This window comes from Macrobrachium rosenbergii, chromosome 53 (assembly GCF_040412425.1).
Source record: "Macrobrachium rosenbergii isolate ZJJX-2024 chromosome 53, ASM4041242v1, whole genome shotgun sequence".
Classification (NCBI taxonomy): Eukaryota; Metazoa; Arthropoda; class Malacostraca; order Decapoda; family Palaemonidae; genus Macrobrachium; species Macrobrachium rosenbergii.
The window spans coordinates 26,153,020-26,170,323 of NC_089793.1; the positions used below are offsets into that span (position 1 = coordinate 26,153,020).

The following is a 17,304-nucleotide window of genomic DNA, read 5'->3' on the forward strand; positions in this document are numbered from 1 at the left end:
ACAGGTGGAGAAGAAGATGTTGATGATGATGACGAAGGCAAATGGGGTGTCTTCTTCTACGTCCTCTTTTGGTCACGTTTGTATCTTTTCATCAGTTTGTCTGGAAGATCCTTAGCGTCGGGAGACATCGGAGGGCGCGTCGACGTTGATGGGACAGAATGACTAACCGAAGGCGCCATGACAGTAGTTGTGGTGGCCTTGAATCTCTTTAACTTAAACCGTAGTTCCAGCTACTGATGCAGCAGAGACGGGAGGCAGGTTGGAGGCACTAATGTGCGCAATCAAGCCCTGCACTGATGGTTCCCTAGGAAGACCTAGGGATGGCCAGAGGTTTCTAACATCTCGAAAGATCTTCCCAATCTCTCCCAGACCTGAAAAAGATTGGTTATCAGGGCCTGCCTCCCTTTGCCGAGGGGGAGAATGCTCCCCCCCCTGCAAACGGAGGAAGTTCTTGAGAGATCGTGATCGGCTCCCCGTCCCTCCAGGTGAACATGTCAAATGTGGAGGGGTGACCACTCCTCTAGATGAGGTAGTAGTCAAAGGGAGCCACATGGGAAGAAAGAGACAAAGTGATACCCAGCATCCTCGGAGGAGAATACTCCTCCAAGGATGGGTGGGCAACCCTTCCTGGGTTTCCTGTTTCCAGCGAACCTCATCCACTGCTCTAGGGACCAAACATGACATTCAGAACAAGGATCAGTCATAGAGCATACGTTTGTGACATTTAGTGCAAACGGTGTGCGAGTCTACTTCAAAGGATGAAAGAAAGCAGTTGCATCGCCGCTCTCCAACTCCCGGGCAAAGGTAGGGATGATTCTTGGGTTTGCATGATAAGCCAAGAATAAAAACAATATCACAAAATATGCAAAGCATATCACAAAATACGGAAAGCACAACAAAGGAAGGAAAAAACCAGGATAAAGTGCATCGAGAACAGCCAGCAAACATTTGGGCAGAGGAAGGCGTAGAAATGCATCCGCTCTGGACGAGGGCTATAAGGCAAGTGAATGCATGACTCAGCAACGGGATGTGGTGAGAGTACTCCTCACGCCCCTCCCACTGGTAGTGCAACTAACGGAAAACCTTGTTGTGTAGAATAGCCTGTTCCAGCTTGCACTGAAGGTAATTCCTATGTAAAGACCGATGGTTTGTATTCTTGTAGGAAAAATACAAATTGCCTCCAAAATTTGTCATTTTTACTTACTATATAAACCAAGAAGTAAAAAACATTTTCTAGTATAGCATTACGTTTGGTTTAAAGTGTTTTGCTGGAAGAACACAATCAAATGGAACCAAATGAAGGTATATAATAAAATTGCTAAGTAAGTACCAAATAAAAAAGATTCATGCAAGTGAAAAAAAGGATGTGCAGCTAATCCAAGTTATGACTACATAAACACTTATTTAAATCATTAAAACCACTATCATTTTGAGCAGTGTTATCAAGAAGTTACAGATCTCTGGAGGCAGCAGCCATCCAAAAATAAGAAAAATATTCTAGCAGTAGCAAAGGAAAAGTCACCATGCATGTGGCACCAATACCATCAAGCTGATGAAGCCTTTTTTATGGACAGATGACTCTTTGGCCCCAGTGCCTGGGCTTTGCCTAAAACTCATATCATCCATCCATCCTTATAAGTTTTCTTGCAGTATGGAATTACTATCTATGTGTTTTAAGTACCACACCTTGCACATCCTATGCTGCTTGACTTTGCTAGGAAAAGTGAGCAAAGTTGGTTGTTTGGTGCAGCGAATTGGGTATGCCTTTGTTCTTAAGACCCTATCCCAGTTTTATCAGGTTTGTTTGTTTACCAGAGGATTTCCAGGAATCTTGCTATTAAAGGATAATAGGTATCTCTCTCCATGGTCCTTTAACATGGTGTGGATGTAGTGAATGGAAATTTTTTTTTTACTTTGTCTGTTTGCCCAGACAGTTCCTAGGGCTTTCATTTACACATCCAAATTAAGACTTGACTTTGGTGTTGTGCAGCCACACCAGTTCTTTTGAAACCCCAAGGGATGTCTCACTTTACTTGACCTTCAGGGCAGCAATTTAAAATTCCTTCTGTCTCATTCTACTCTAATATTCTATTCTTTTGCTGACAGGCTTACAGAGTTGACATGCTACCTCGAGTCATTTCATTGTTTTGTTAGTTATCTTTAATCATTTTTACAAATTCGTACAGTAATTATTGAACTTTCAATTTTTTGGTTGTAAATTTTCAATTACCTGACATCTTTTCATTATTACCACTTGAATTTTTCAGAGGATACAATATTTTAAGAAGTTTGCTAAATTATGTTAACATTTCCATCCATGGTTAATGTAAATAACAAATGTTTGTTAATGTAAATAACAAATGCGTAAACAGCTTACCCCATCTGGTAGTGTACATTTCCATGTGATCTGCAACACTAGAATGTGGTACACAAGTTTTTAACTTTCATAAATTTCAGTTAATGGTACAGTGCATATGGTTGGGCAGTTTTAACATTTTAACTGGTAATTTTTCAATTATTCTTATAACAGATATTAATGAGTGTCAGCTTGGTCTACATTCGTGTGAAACAACACAGCGGTGTGATAACACAATAGGTTCCTATGCTTGCATAAGAATTACAGGCTGTGGTACTGGCTATACTCTGAATCACAATACTGGTGAATGTGATGGTAAGTCTAAAATATCTCACACTGGATTTTATTGTACAGTATATTGACTAATATTGTACTGTAATAGGTATACCATATAATTCTATCATGCTTAACATATTAAAACTTTCTCTTGAGCCCTAACAGCTTTACAAGTATTAACTTGCTTTGCAATATAATTTTTCTAATAGTGACAGCAACATTTGAAAGGATGTGGTTTGTATACTGAAAAAATGGAAATTTCCTTGAAAATTTGTCATTTTTTATGTGATATTGGTTTTAAATGTATTTGTAGGAAAACTAGCGCAAAATATAGCTTAAATCAATTTCTTAAGAGAATAGAACATGGGTATGCCACATGTAACTTGACAAGGAATTCATCATAACTTAATATTTGTATTCTTGTCTGGGTTAGAAGTTTTTAAAGTACTCATGAATTTTTTAACCATAATTTAATTTAGGATATCATTTCATAATTAATTAAGAGATCTTATCTCTGGGGAACTAGGACATGATTGTGCAAAGAACAACATTTTGATCCAAAATATGTTTAATGGGAAAGTAGGTGCTGTAAGTGGAAGGTGGGTATCAGCACCCAGAAAGTTTTTGAAGTGAATAATTACAAGTTAATTCTACTCTTTCATCTGTTTTCTTGAAATTGTAGCACTCTATGGCATTATGTAGCACTGGGACCTTACAGTATTTTAAAACCTCTTGCCATGTTTCATAAAACTAAATAAAAAAATGAGAGAAAAAGGGATGACAGATATTCAGTGATGTGCGGTTGAGTAGAGAGAAATGTGAAGTTTATGTAAGACTATTCAGAGCAGATGGGTCTTTACTGTAGTCCTCACATCAGAAAATACGAGCCAGTTCTGGGGGGCTTTATATCTCATTAAAGTCAGTATTGTACTGTATTGAGTTTGTGTGAAATTCTTGTTCACCCTTCAGAAAATCACAGCTGTTGGCTGGGTATAGTTGCACAGGCAACGGTTAGATAGGAATTGTGTGGTTACTTAGACAAATGATACCTAATATCCAGTGCTTTAATTGTATTGTTACTTAGACAAACGATGCCTAATATCCAGTGCTTTAATTAATGACATTTATCTATGCAAGACATTCTATGAAATGTAGAGTACATGTACTGCACATATGCATAGATACCAAAGGAACATGCTTGGGTTCTCTTAGAGTATATTGATGAGGTCCACACTTTTGTATTATCCATACAAATATTGCTGTGGGAACAGCTTGAAAAATTAATTTCCCCGTACAGGTTATACTGAAATGTGCAGTTAGATGTTGGTTTATAGAGTGTGTGTAATTATTCATATGTAAGAGAAAATCTGCTTAAAAACCTTCATACTAATATGCATTATGCTTTTAATATAAATGAAAACTTAATATTTTCCTCTCATTATCAGCGATGTTACCTAATGCTCTTTTTATTTCTGTTAATGCACAGAACAGTGCATTATTTTTCATTGTGAATCTAACCAGTGATGGACTACACATTAATAGTTACTAATCTATTAATCACTGTTTTTGCATGAAAGATAATGATGAGTGTGAATTGGGGACACATGACTGTGATCAACTTGGGCCAAAATATCAGTGTTATAATATTAAAGGCTCATTTCGATGTGGCAAGAAAGCCTGCCCTCCAGCTCAGACGCTCAGTTCTGATGGGACTTGTATAGAATTATCATGTGAACCTGGATTAAAACCTGGAGATAAAACTTGTATTGGTGAGTTTCTTTTTTAATTTCTATTTGCAAAAAAATATGAAATAGAAGCAGGTTTCCCTGTATGGATGTATACATTTTGATAAGTTAATTAACAAACTCCAAATAAATGAAGGTTATGCAGTAGTTCTGTTTTTTAGACATGAGTTTTGTGCTTTTCTTAATTAATCCACAGTTGAGTTCTTTCATATGTTCATCAGTACTTTCACTGAACTTTATTATTTATGAATCATGTGGATGTTTATAATTGCCAGATATTAATGAATGTGCTGAGGGATCACCTTGTCGTCGTAATGAACAATGCCTCAATACCTTTGGGTCATATCGATGCCGTGCACTGCTCAATTGTGGAGCTGGATACCAGATGAATGAACAAGGAACACAATGTGTTGGTAAGGTATTTTGCCGATTTTTTTTTTATTTTGCTTTAATTGTTATAAATAAATTGTATTTTAATTCAGATTCAGTCAGCTTCCACTGAAATCAATTAGACATAAAAACCCTAGTTCTATAGTCAACTGTTTTTAGTTCTGAAGGATGGTGGCCAGTTATTAACCTCAGCCATTGAGAGTTTCTCCAAAAAAATGTCTGCAGGTTGAAAACAGTGGAATTGGCAAAGCAGTGCATGAGGAAGGGGAATTTCATGCCATCTGTGGATCATAAATATGCTTTCTTCCGTGTTCTCATTTATCTATCCTCAAAGAGGCACCTTCATTTTATGTGGGCAGGGAAGATGTTCTCATTTTGAATCTTGTTTGTTCCGATTGAGAATACAACAAACACTAGAGGTTGGTTATCAGTTCATCTGTTGTTTGTGCCTGATTTCATGTCCATGAATCAAATGACTAGTTGTCACAACAGCACTGCTTCTTTTGCCTCCTCAACCTTTAGTAACAAGGATAGTCTTTAGCTCATTCGAGTAAGGGCCATTTGTCATTATAAACAGAAAACTAAGGACTGGAGATGTGACAGCTTCAGCCTCCTTTTTATGTTCCAGTGAAAGAAGCAGGAATCAAAGAATGGATAAGGTGAGTTATCCTGAGGGCATATGGGTACATATTAGATGACAAAATGTGACAGTTGAGAGTTAGAGTGCTTGAGATCAGGCCCTCAATACTTCAACTTTGAGTGCAAGTACTCGGTGATGCTAGTCTAATTTATTGATTTTTTATAAAAAAAAGATATAAGCAAAGATTGTTGGGCTTACACTCTGAGACTTTAGTTGCAGCTGGCAAATCTTACCATATTTTCAAGGTTCTTGGCATCTGTGTCTCGTATATGGTAATTTGTATACACTATACATGGAACTTAGCAGTATAAGTGCCATACCTTACACTCTATGGGTTTTCCACTCTTTCAAGTAACCCTTCCCAGGTCAAACAGTTCCCAAATGCTCCACTGGATCCTTCAGATACTTGCAAACATTGTTGAGGAATTCAACGACTCAGCCTCCCATTGATGGGGTTGTGATAAAACAAACTGAGATGTTATAACAAAAAATTCATTTTTTTATAGCGTAGTCGCTTGTTTCGTCCTCAAGGAGTTACCCTCCATGGTCTACCAGAGCTCCATGGGTGACCAAACTAATGTCAAAGAATTCTCATATAGTTGGTCTCGCAGCCGGGTATTGTGTCATAGTGATAAACACTGTAACACTTGATGGTGTATATAATGGACTCAAAGATAAGGGAGCACTTTCCCAAATCCTTACAGCTGTGTTGATAAATGCGATACATGATTGTGATTGATGAGAAATGAGGAGACATCTGACATCTTTACAGATTGTTATGTACTAAGTTTTATGATCCATTGCACATGTCGGAGCTCTGCTTATGACTGGTGCATTATGGGCTGTTGTGGTTTGGGATTGGGGAGGCACAGTCGATTGTAGCCATCAGAATCTTAACCCTCTACCTCGGGCCATCCTGTAATAGAGACTCAGATATGTGTTTACTACCAAAAAAGTCGGACAGGTAGCAAATACAATATTTACGTTATTACGCTATTCGAAAAAGGAAAGTTAACCTTTTAACAAGAATAGTTGAAGTACACAGAGTATCATAATACAGACATGTCGCGAATCCTAACAAACATTAATTGAGGCTTGCAGAAAGTAATTCATTACTGTAAATATTGCTTCAGCAAAGAATGCTTTGTTTACATTTATTACGTTAACCGGTAAAGGTGGTAGCGCAGTGAACTGCAGCCTAGTGAAATATGATAAACTTGAATCAGATCTTGAAAGCAAAACAATAAAATACTGATCCTGAAAGCTGGAGGCTTGAAGGCTACCTGAAATCAGCAATAATACTTCACTGAAATCCAGCAAATTCAAGAACAAAGCTGCCATCGACACTCACTGTTTACTTGAGTGCAGCAGAAACAGACTGAGGTTGCCTGCTAAGTCGTTCCTGGTAATCCCTTGAGTGGGCGGGACCAGTCATCTGCACTAAACTTTGAAGCGTTACCCATGAATTTTTATATTTAAGCTGCCGTGCAAGAGGAAACTATAGCTATGCAATTACTTGGTAAGTTACTTATATAAAAAAGGGATTTTGACAAAGGAAAAATCTATTTCTGAGGGAGGCCCCGTGTCACCCGGTGAAATTCCATTCTTACACGAATTTCTAGGCATAAATATTGCTAAATATACCAGAGAAAAAAGCTTACAGGAATGCTGAGCATTACCTCAGATCGAGCATCTTCGATGAAGATGTCGTATAACCAAGGGTGAGTGAAGGAATCACAAACCACAGAATTGCCACTCGAAAGACATCCCCTGTCAACATCCCCGAGAAGAGTGAGGGGCCGCATCAGCGCCCACGCCCCCAGCCTGGGCCACGCGGCGACTCCAGCGCCATCTGAACTCATTCCCAGACTAGCACCATCCCCAGGCTTGGCATGAGCCAGCAGGGGGGCAAACCTGTACCCAAAATAAATACCCAGATAATGGGCCTCCTCAGAAATAGATTTTTCCTTTGTCAAAATCCCTTTTCTGAGTTCGGCCCCGTGTCACCCGGTGAAATAGTATCAGAGAATCATGCCAAGACTGCAAAGCTACAACAAAATACAAAAGGCAATGGAAAGAGAGACATGCTATGGAAAAATAGATTTAATAAAAATATCTCAACAGTGAAAATCAGGTTAACTATAAGTAAATACTGGTGGCAAATAACACCTCACATCAAAGATTATCATAAAAAAGCAAACTTAACCTAGGAACAAGGTAGATATACAACTAGATATACAAATATGTGGTACAATAGGGGAAAATAAGAGGCCCCTACAAATTAATAGAATAACCAGTAATTACAACTTAAACCTAAAAGCAAAAAGAGATACAATGACAGACAAAAATATATATGAGGTACATGAAGCAAAAATAAAAACCGCTTCAGTACCTCTGACTAAATCTAAATCCACAGCACATCAAAATCCAAAACACAAGACAAGCAATAATCAGATAAACCAATATCGAGTATGAGGAGCAAGGCAGTGAGGCATGAACTATCCAGAAGGCAGGCAGTGAATAAATGAGGCAGGTGGGCGGGGGGAAAGGAAAGGGATAGGATAATTAAGGTGGGGAGATGACACTTCCCACAGCCACTGTAGAAAATTTTAGAGCTTGAGTGATTTTAAATAATGGCGTTTAAACACTAGAGGTGATTTCCATCCTGTATATTTGGAAAGTTCGGCAAAATCCATATTATAGAAATAATTAGTGGAGGTAGCTACTGCCTGGATATCATGAACCTTTGGGACTGAACTGTTAGCTTGCTTAATAAAATACAGAATTTGTTATCTTATAGCATTCAAAGAGAGAGTACCACCTTTTCCCTGATGAAAGAGGACCCGACTTAAACTGTGGAGTTCTTTGTAGGTAAGACTTTAAGGTAAAAACTGGACACAATGACCGGTCCTGAGGAAGAGGCACCACCTTCCAAGGGGACCACCTGTCCTGAGGGTCTTCATTCTTAGCTAAGAACCTATGATCAGGGAAAGGAGGACTTCTCCGGATGGAAGGAAGTTAACATGATCATCACCTCTAGTGAGGGCTGATAGCTCTGAAATTCTGGCACCTGAAGCTAAGCTAATCAGAAACAAGGTTTTCCTTAACAGATCCAAGTATGAGCATAGAGAATTATCAATGTCAGTGGCTAATTTCAAAACATCGTTGAGAACCAAGTAACGGAAGCAGGCGAGTTACTGGTCTCAAACGGCACATGCTCTGGGGATGGAGGAGAAGTATGAATCTGTAAGGTCAATATTAAAACCTGTACAAAAATACCTTCTTTAAGGCTGATTTAGCTGTAGTAATAGTGGCCGAGTAAGGCCTTTTCAAACAATGACCTAAAGAAAGTAACTGCTAGGTTGGTTGTCATAGTTTGAGCTCCAGATGCCTTTAAAAAGGACGCCACTTTTTTGACTGCCGAATCGTATTGTCTGAGAGTAGAATCTCTCTTGTCTGATTCCAAAAACAGAGTGTTACGGGGTCAATGTTTGCTCCCTTCTTTGCAGCAAACTTTATAAAGTCCATAAAACCAGTGCATTCTGAATCCTTAAGGAAGCTGACACAGTCTTTGTTTGTAACGACTTGGGTCAGTCTGGGTTTGGGTATCTGATGACACCGCAACTTGAGTTCCTGTAATAGAGGGAACCAGCTGCTCTTTGGCCAATAGGAGCTACTAGAGCTAATTGGCCATTGAATGACCTGAGTTTGTGTAGACTTTAACAACATGTTTATCGGAGGAAGCAGATATATCCTCTCCCAACAATTCCAATCTATGGACATCCATCCGTGGCGAAAGCCTGGGGGTCCAGGTTGGAGCCACATAACAGGGAAGCTTGTGATTGCTTTCCGTGGCGAACAGATCCACTTGTAGGCCCGGAACCCGGCAGCTAATCCACTTGAAGGAGTCTCTGTCCAGTGACCACTCCGTCTCCAACGGAGTAGTCCTGGACAGGAGTCCGCACTACGCCCGCACTCCCAGGGGTGGGTGGCTGACAGATGCCAGCCGTGCTTGTTCGCCAGGGAGAAGATTGCTACCATCACCTGGTTTACGCCGACCTGATTTGGAGCCGCCCTGTTGATGCAATGAACCACCACGGGCGCTGTCCAGCACAAGCCTGACGTGAACGGCTGGCGGGCGAAGTTTCCTGAGTGTTAGAAACACTGCCATAGCTTCCAAGGTGTTTATATGAAACTGTTGGAACATTGTGGACCACGTTCCTTGAACTTTTGTTTTGGCGAAGTACCCTCCCAACCGCTTAATGAAGCGCCCGTGTGGATTACCAACGCCGAGGGGGAAATTGAAGTGGAACCGACTTCGACAGGCCACTGACTGTGGACCATGGCCAGAGTCTTGTTTTCAAGATTCGCGGGATTGAAGAGATCCTGTCTCTAGCCTGACATTGGCCTGTCTCCGCCATACTCTGTTTATATCTTTTAGTTTCGCTTTCAAGAGCAGGTCCGTCACTGAGGCGAATTGAAGGAGCCGGAGAATCCTTTCTTGAGACCAGCGGGAGGCTGCTTGTTCCTCAGAAATTTCCTGGTAGCGGCGGCAATCTCTTTCCACTTGGGTGGCGGGAGGGACAACCTGTACGAAGTCAGGTCCCATTGGAGGCCTAGCCACTGAAAAAAAAATTCCGGAGTCAGGCGGACTCTCCCTGTTCAGCTGAAAGCCTAACGACTCTAGGAACTTGATCACTATGGCCGTAGCCTTTCGGCACTCAGAACTGTCGGAGCCCAGATTATCCAATCGTCCAGGTAAGCCGCTAGGAGATTCCCGACCGTAGTTGTTGAACGACTGTTTCCGCCAGTTTCGTAAAAATTCTGGGGCTACATTGAGTCCGGGAAAGGCATGACTCTGAAGGAGTAGGCTTGTTTCCCGAGTTTGAAACCCAGGAAGGAGAGAAGTTCCACAACCGGGACGTGATAGTAAGCTCTGAAAGATCGAGCAGAGGTGACGGCTCCACGCGGGAAGTAGGGTCCGTACCTGAGCTACCGTAAGCATGCGAAACTTGTCGATCTTATATAGCGATTTAGACGTGATAGATCTAGAATCACTCTTTGTTGGCCGGAATCTTTCTTTGGGACTGTGAACAACCTGCCTTGAAATTTGAGGTGCCTTACTTTCTTTATTGTCTCTTGTTGAGAAGCTCCGTTACAAAGTCCTGTAGAGCTTTGGGAGGGGGTTGGTAAAACCTGGTCAAAGGAGGGGGATCCTGATCCAGCTCCAAATCCAGACCTTGGACACAATACTGTGTGCCCAAGGGCTGAAGGTCCACTGGTCCTGAACCAGTAGAGGCGACCACCTACCTGAATGGGTCTCAGTGGGAGGAAGAGGGCTTGCTTCCTCTACCACGGCCTGATTTGCCTCGGAGAGGCGGATCCAGACCTACCTCTATATGGGGCGCGACCCCTACCTCCCTTGCACTTCTATTGAGGCCGTGAAAAACCCCACGGCCTCATAGGAGGAGTTGTACGCCGGAGAAGAGACGTGCGATGGGCGCAGCAAGAGGTTGGGCTGGTTGGACCAGCACGATTGGTGGGGTTGAGCCTTGGAGGTGGAGGGCTGGCCTACCGCCGAGACTGGGACAGCTTGAACCACTGTCTGGGGATGAGGCTCCTTCTCCTGAAGCGTTTCCCGACTTAGCCTGGGAACCACCGGCCTCAGGAGTTTTCCGCTTGAAGGCGGAAATACCCCACCTCGCCAAGAGACTCTGATTAGCCCTAGTAGTCTCCAGGACTTTGAGACTTCCTCCTCTGGGAAGAGGTTAGTCCCCAGATGGAGCTCTTCATGAGCTTATTGGGCTCATGGCGAATGGTGGCATCCGCGAAAATGAATTTGCGGCACTCCAGTTTAGCCATCATGAAATCGCATAGTCTGCCTGAAAACCTGCTAGCAGGATTTAGCCAGAATCTGGAAAATTTGATCGCTCATGCATGAGACGGCTACCGCCTCAGACAGACACAAAGGAATTTAGAGACCAGCTCAGTCTCGTCCTTGCCTCGAACTCTGTCTTCAGGAGAGCTTCTGGGAGTTTTGGAAGCTGCTCACTGAATTGTGAGGACGCACAGAAGTATCTAATTTGCCCACCGTAAAGAAGATGGGGCGTCCCTCCAGAACTCCTCACCCCCGGGAACACCAGGGATGTGGAGTCTGTCTCCTGAGCTGAGGCAGAGGTTTGCCTTGAAGCAGGCATGAGCAGTTGCCAAAGCAACTTTATTCATGCAGGGTGGGTAACTTGTCACCCAAGGAGAACATAGTATAGTTCCCTTGAACGGAGTGAGCTTGGTATTATCTGCTTGCCACTCCGTGAGAGTGTGAAGCAGAGCCGATTGTGCCTGGTCCCTAGGGAAGATCACTGTCTCCTTTGGGACCTTATCTGAAACGTACCCAGGCTTCCTCCGTCAGCCTAACGAAGCCTGGGGGGGGCAAGAGGTCAGCAGGGAAGAACCCAGTTCCTCCAGACGTCTTGTGCCCAAACCCTTGATTGTCAGGGTATCCTCATGGCGGATGGCACGTAGGCAAAAACGCCACGGGTTTCCAACGTCAAAGGGAGGGAGGGAAGCAGTATCAGGATCTGATAACTGGGTCGGCACCGCCGAGCGAGCCATATCAGCAATCAGATTCTCCTGACTTTGCAACCTGTCAGTGATCTTGGAAAGCTTAGAGTCGACTCCGACGAAACCTAGCTAAAAGCATCCCGGCTAACGCTTCAGGGGTCAAGGCTGGCTGGCGAGGAGGGCTGGGTCAGCCGCCCTCTTACTCGGCCTCCTTTGCCCGAGGTTCCAGCTTTACTCCCGGAGGCCAAAGGTGCGGAGACCTTTGCCTTTGACGGAGGAAAGGGGGATGCCTTCCGGGAAGACGAGGACTTAAAGCCCTTCGCCTTCCACTAAGTCTTCAACTTGGGGACAGTAGATGGAGCACTGTCCTCAAGATAGAAGACTTGGAAAAGCCCTGAAAAGAAGAGGTTGAAGATGAAGGGAATCAAACAGGGCGCCCGCCCCCACAACCTCACTTACCTCACCACCTACCTGGTCCTGCTCAGTATTCATGGGCTCTAAGTCCAGGTCCAGAGCGGCGACGTCATCGAAACCTCCGCGAGAGGGTCTCTTCTACAAGTGGCTGGGTCACGACCCGGATCTGCTCGATGATGGGGGCGGCCACTTCAGTTGGTACGGCCGCAGCGATCCGGGCTCCGGGGCAGAGAAGGTCTTCCACTTTCGCCGAGGACGATGGCTTCCCCGACGAACGTTCCTCCAAAACCCAGCCACCCAAGCGCGGAGGGACTCAAGAGCCTCCTTTTCGAGGACTCGTCAGCCTGAAAAAGGGGGTGAGTCAAGGGGGCTAAGAAATACCTACTAAAAAATTACAAAATATAGCCAAAACATTGTAATATGGAAGGCAGAAATAACATAGGGTGGAAAGCAAATAGCTTACCGATCGTCCTGGGTGCACCCCAAAGAGCAAAGCACACCTCGCAGCCCTCCGGGTGCCACACGATCAGATCATCAAGTCGGACTGCACAACCAGCGGGTCCGACACACCACATGGCCATAGGGTTGCTGAAGAGTGGCGGAACACCCGGGCTCCTCACAGCGGACAGTCTGTAAGTGAAAACAGTAAATGAGCTTACCTTTCTAAGAAACTTAATCTAAGCAGGCAAGGGTATTTCAGTAAACCGCCGGAGTACCGGCGAAGTGAAAACCATGTCAGAGACGGCCTACTAAAAGTAACTTAATTTAAGGTGCTGGGTATAAACCCGCCGACTGCTGGAGTAAACCGGCGGACGAGGGGGCTGAATCGACGGGACCTTCACCACGAGGAATGCCAGGAACAGAACGGCGAAACCAGGGGTGAAATCACTGGACTCTATGACCATCATAAAATAATAATAATAATAATAATAATAATAATAATAATAAATAAATTTCCGCTCAACAGCGGGGTGAACCACTGGGAAATTCAAAATAATAAACATCTACCGGCGGGGTAAACCGCCGGGACATAAACACACACTGGTCCCCAGGCGGGATGAGCCGCCGGGGAAACAAAACACAATAAGATGGTAACATAATTGGTTAACAGACAATATAAAATTACAATCCCCGGAGTCCGGAACCACCCACACCGGAGATCTCAGGACCTTATCGAAGAGAACCAAAGAAGGGTGAGGCTACCAAACACCATGATCCACCGGGGCAGATGTAAGCGCCAGTCAACCCAACTAAAGTATCTCGAACGCCATAGCTAACAATGAACAAGGTCGAGAAGAAAACCCTGAGATGTTCGAGAACCTGCTCGATCAAAGGAGAGCGGGTGAATGAAACATGAGCCCAGCTACTGAGTCACCTGGAACCAGTTCTGGGAGGAGCGAATCCCTCAGCCAGAAAGATTCACAACATGGGGTGAGAGTCGGACACCGACATCACCCACAAAGAGAAGATGACGAGAAGCCGGACCCAAAACAGGGTAGGGGAGGGGGTGGAAGTGGACAGGAAAGGTAGTAGGCCAGAGCAGAGGCGAACAGGAGACTGGGGAGAAACTCACCCACTCGACTGCATGGTACCAAAAATCATGGCCTACACCAAGGGGGAAGAATGACCAGGACCTCTGTATCTCCCTAAAAACATAGACGTAGCCTATGAAAAAAAGGGAGGGGAAGAGAAGGAAAGGGAGAGAAAAGGGAACAACAGAGAGAGAATTTCGAGATGAAGACCCACCAGCCGAACGTAGGGGAGGAATAACGCTCGTGGAGGAGAAATACCCATAGTAGAGCTCAACCCCTTCAGTAAAAGAAGAGGGAGGACAACGGGGACTCACCCACACCCAAACAACGGACAGGAAGGCACGACAACAGAAATCCTCAACCTGCTGACCCAAACCTCTCACTAACCTAACTCAAGGGGGAGAGGAGGTCATATAAAGCCTAACATACATAGGCTGACAAAATAACCAAATAAATCATCAAGTGTGTGTAAAATAAACAAAATAAAAATATAAAAATATACCGTGTTTGGTGCGTAGCCCTAACTGAAGGAAGCGACAGGATGAGCCTGATGTCCCCACGGAAAAGGACAACGCGGAGGTAGCATGATGTCGAGCATCAGCCCACAATAATGAATAAAAATATAATCATTAATAAAAATGTCCAAGAGGAAACATCCCGGTGAGAAAACTAAAGGGAACAACGGAACCCGATCACGGGAACCTGGGGACGGATCAAAACATTATCGTTAAAATGAAACCAAACAATCCCACTTAGAAAAACCACCAGGTATGAGACCTATGGGGAAGCAAAAAAGCATGAGCCGACCAGGAAAAACCTAAACAGAACAAGCCGAGTGGGTAAACCTCGCGGACAACATGGCTGGCTGGGGGCCGTGGCGTCATAACAAAGCCCACGAATAATAACAATTACGGGCTAAGACAGCCAACAAACTATAAGACAACCCCAAAAGAAGATGGTACTTAACTTGGACATGGTGAAGCTGCTCGACGCCATGGCAAAATTACGAAATAAGCCGAAAAAAACACAGGCTAACCAAACACCGTGGCGGGCAAAAATCAAGTGCTAGAAATGGAATGAGTTCAGATGGCGCTGGAGTCGCTAAGTGGCGGGCTGGGAGCGTGGGCGCTGGTAATGCCCCTCACTCTTCCTCGGGGATGTTGACAGGGGGATGTCTTTCGAGTGTGGCTCTGTGGTTGTGATTCCTTCACTCACCCTTGGTTATACCGACATCTTCATCGAAGATGCTCGATCTGGGGGTAGTAACTCCAGCATTCCTGTAAGCTTTTTTCTCTGGTATATTTAGCAATATTTATACCTAGAAATTCGTGTAAGAATGGAATTTCACCGGGTGACACGGGGCCGAACTCAGAAAGGTAGTTTCTCTGGTAAGTTACTTATATAAAAAGGTAGTTTCTTTTATCTGCGGATCCTGTTGGTGCTTGTGTGAACTTGTGTGTTCTTCTGAACAGTAAATGAACAACTTAAGTGTGGAGATATCAATACCACAAATGTGAGCTATAACTTGTCATGAAAAGGTTCAGTGCACAGGATTTTTTCGTTTCAAACTCCCGCCGATTCTACGGGGCTGACAGAATGGCGGGAACTTACTAGACAAGGCACGTCATAAACACGACTGTTATTGCACATTTTGCTGAAATGCACTTACGGCCACAGTATGCAACGTCATGTTTCGTCTTGTTGCTTGTTTGAGTGATTTGTTGTGAGTGTGGGGTCCTTAAGCCCGAGTAACTAGAAGTGAGTAACCCAATTAGCAACCGCCTGGACAGGGAAGTGAGACTGTCACACGCTGGCCTTGGCCTAGTCATTCCAGAGATCCCGTTAGTGACAGACGTGGGTTAGGCTCCTAAAGGTTTGTGTAAAGTTAACAACTGTGAGTGCTCCTGCGTAGTTGTAACGAAAATGATTGGGTAAGAATAACTGCTTGGGCGTTTGTGTACTGCGGTGGCATTGTGGTTAAATTCCAGTGGTTTCAGTAAAGTTAGGGCAATTGTATAGCCCATGTCTTTCGTGTTGCAGGTACGGAGACTAAGCTCATTAGTGTGTTTTTTGGGGGGTTTTGTGTGATTGTTATGTAAGGGTGATAATTGAGATGGTTTTATTTTTGTAAATAAATTGAGAAAACCTGGTACGTGACTTGTTTATCCTTGCATGGGGGCTAAGTCACTTTCGTAGTTCATGGGTTGATCGTGCAGTCTATCGGCACAACAAAAATACAGTGACATCTGTTGAGGAAATTCCCAACATAACTGATGGGCTTATATGAAAAAACTACTTTTGTGTATCAGAACTCAGTATTAATGCCAATTAAGACAAACACCACTGACGTGATGGAAAATAATAAAACGGGACTCATGGGCAAGTAACCAATTAACCTAACACCATGCTAGGCGTTGTGTGGAAGCAGCTCTGGAGTATTAGAAGGAACATTTCATTTGACACCCTCCTGCCTGAAAGAAATTTGAGGAGACTTTTTCCACAGCTGCAAGTAGAGCTTTGTTAAGCAAAAATGCATATGATTTTCTGACTCTACTCTCCTGAAGCATTTCCCACACAAAGGTTATTCAGAGGTTTCTACTTCTACTAATACAATTTTTGTGACAGTTTTACAAGCAAAGTCAAGAGAGGTTCTATGGCCACGGTTGGCCCTATGTAGGGAGCCCTTGTTCTTGACCACTGAATTTTTTTAGGGAGATTTAGTGATTGAACTATGTGGTCTCACCAAATCAGGTGTAAAGCCTTATTAACATCCAGAATGCTGATAAAAGTAAAATTTTACTGGGAACAAAAAATGCATTATATGATATAAGCTCAGTAATTATGGCAAATTTTTTTGATCTTGAAACAGTAGTTTAGATATTAAAGGAGAAGTGTAGAACAACTTACAGTAAACTTTATACTTTCCAGATATTGATGAATGTTCAGAAGGAACCCATCAGTGTACTGGCAATCAAGTCTGTGCTAATCGTCGAGGAGGTTATATTTGCCAGTGCCCAGTTGGCTATAGGCTAAATAATCAAAGACAGTGTGAAGATGTAAATGAATGTGAATCTTACTTTGGCAGTGTAAGTATAAGTGCTTCATTTATGACATGAGTAAAACTTAAGTCTTTCAACTTTCCTAACCAAATTTAGCACTGTCATATCAATTTTTCTCCAAAATAGGTGTTTAAAATTAATTAACTATTATATGAATTGAAATAAAATTTCATTTAAATTTCATATCCATCAAGGTCCTATATCAGTGTATACAGCACTGGGTCATTACCAAGAGTGCCTTTGTTAGATTCTACTAGTGTAACTATTGTTATTGAAATAAAGGTCATTAATTTTGCAGCAGCACAGCAGGAATTATGGATAATTTTGTTGT

General features: G+C 43.2%; 1 protein-coding gene across 1 annotated transcript in view; it reads left to right on the forward strand.

Moving 5' to 3' along the window:
- Positions 1-236: 236 nt before the first annotated feature.
- The window catches only part of LOC136834067 (fibulin-1-like), a 24,009-nt gene continuing 6,941 nt past the window's right edge, over positions 237-17,304 (forward strand). Inside the window, exons 1-4 of the mRNA XM_067096324.1 lie at positions 237-258; positions 2,531-2,671; positions 4,210-4,401; positions 16,843-17,000. Of these exons, the coding sequence (XP_066952425.1) occupies positions 237-258; positions 2,531-2,671; positions 4,210-4,401; positions 16,843-17,000 (513 nt within the window). The remainder of the gene's footprint in view (positions 259-2,530; positions 2,672-4,209; positions 4,402-16,842; positions 17,001-17,304) is intronic.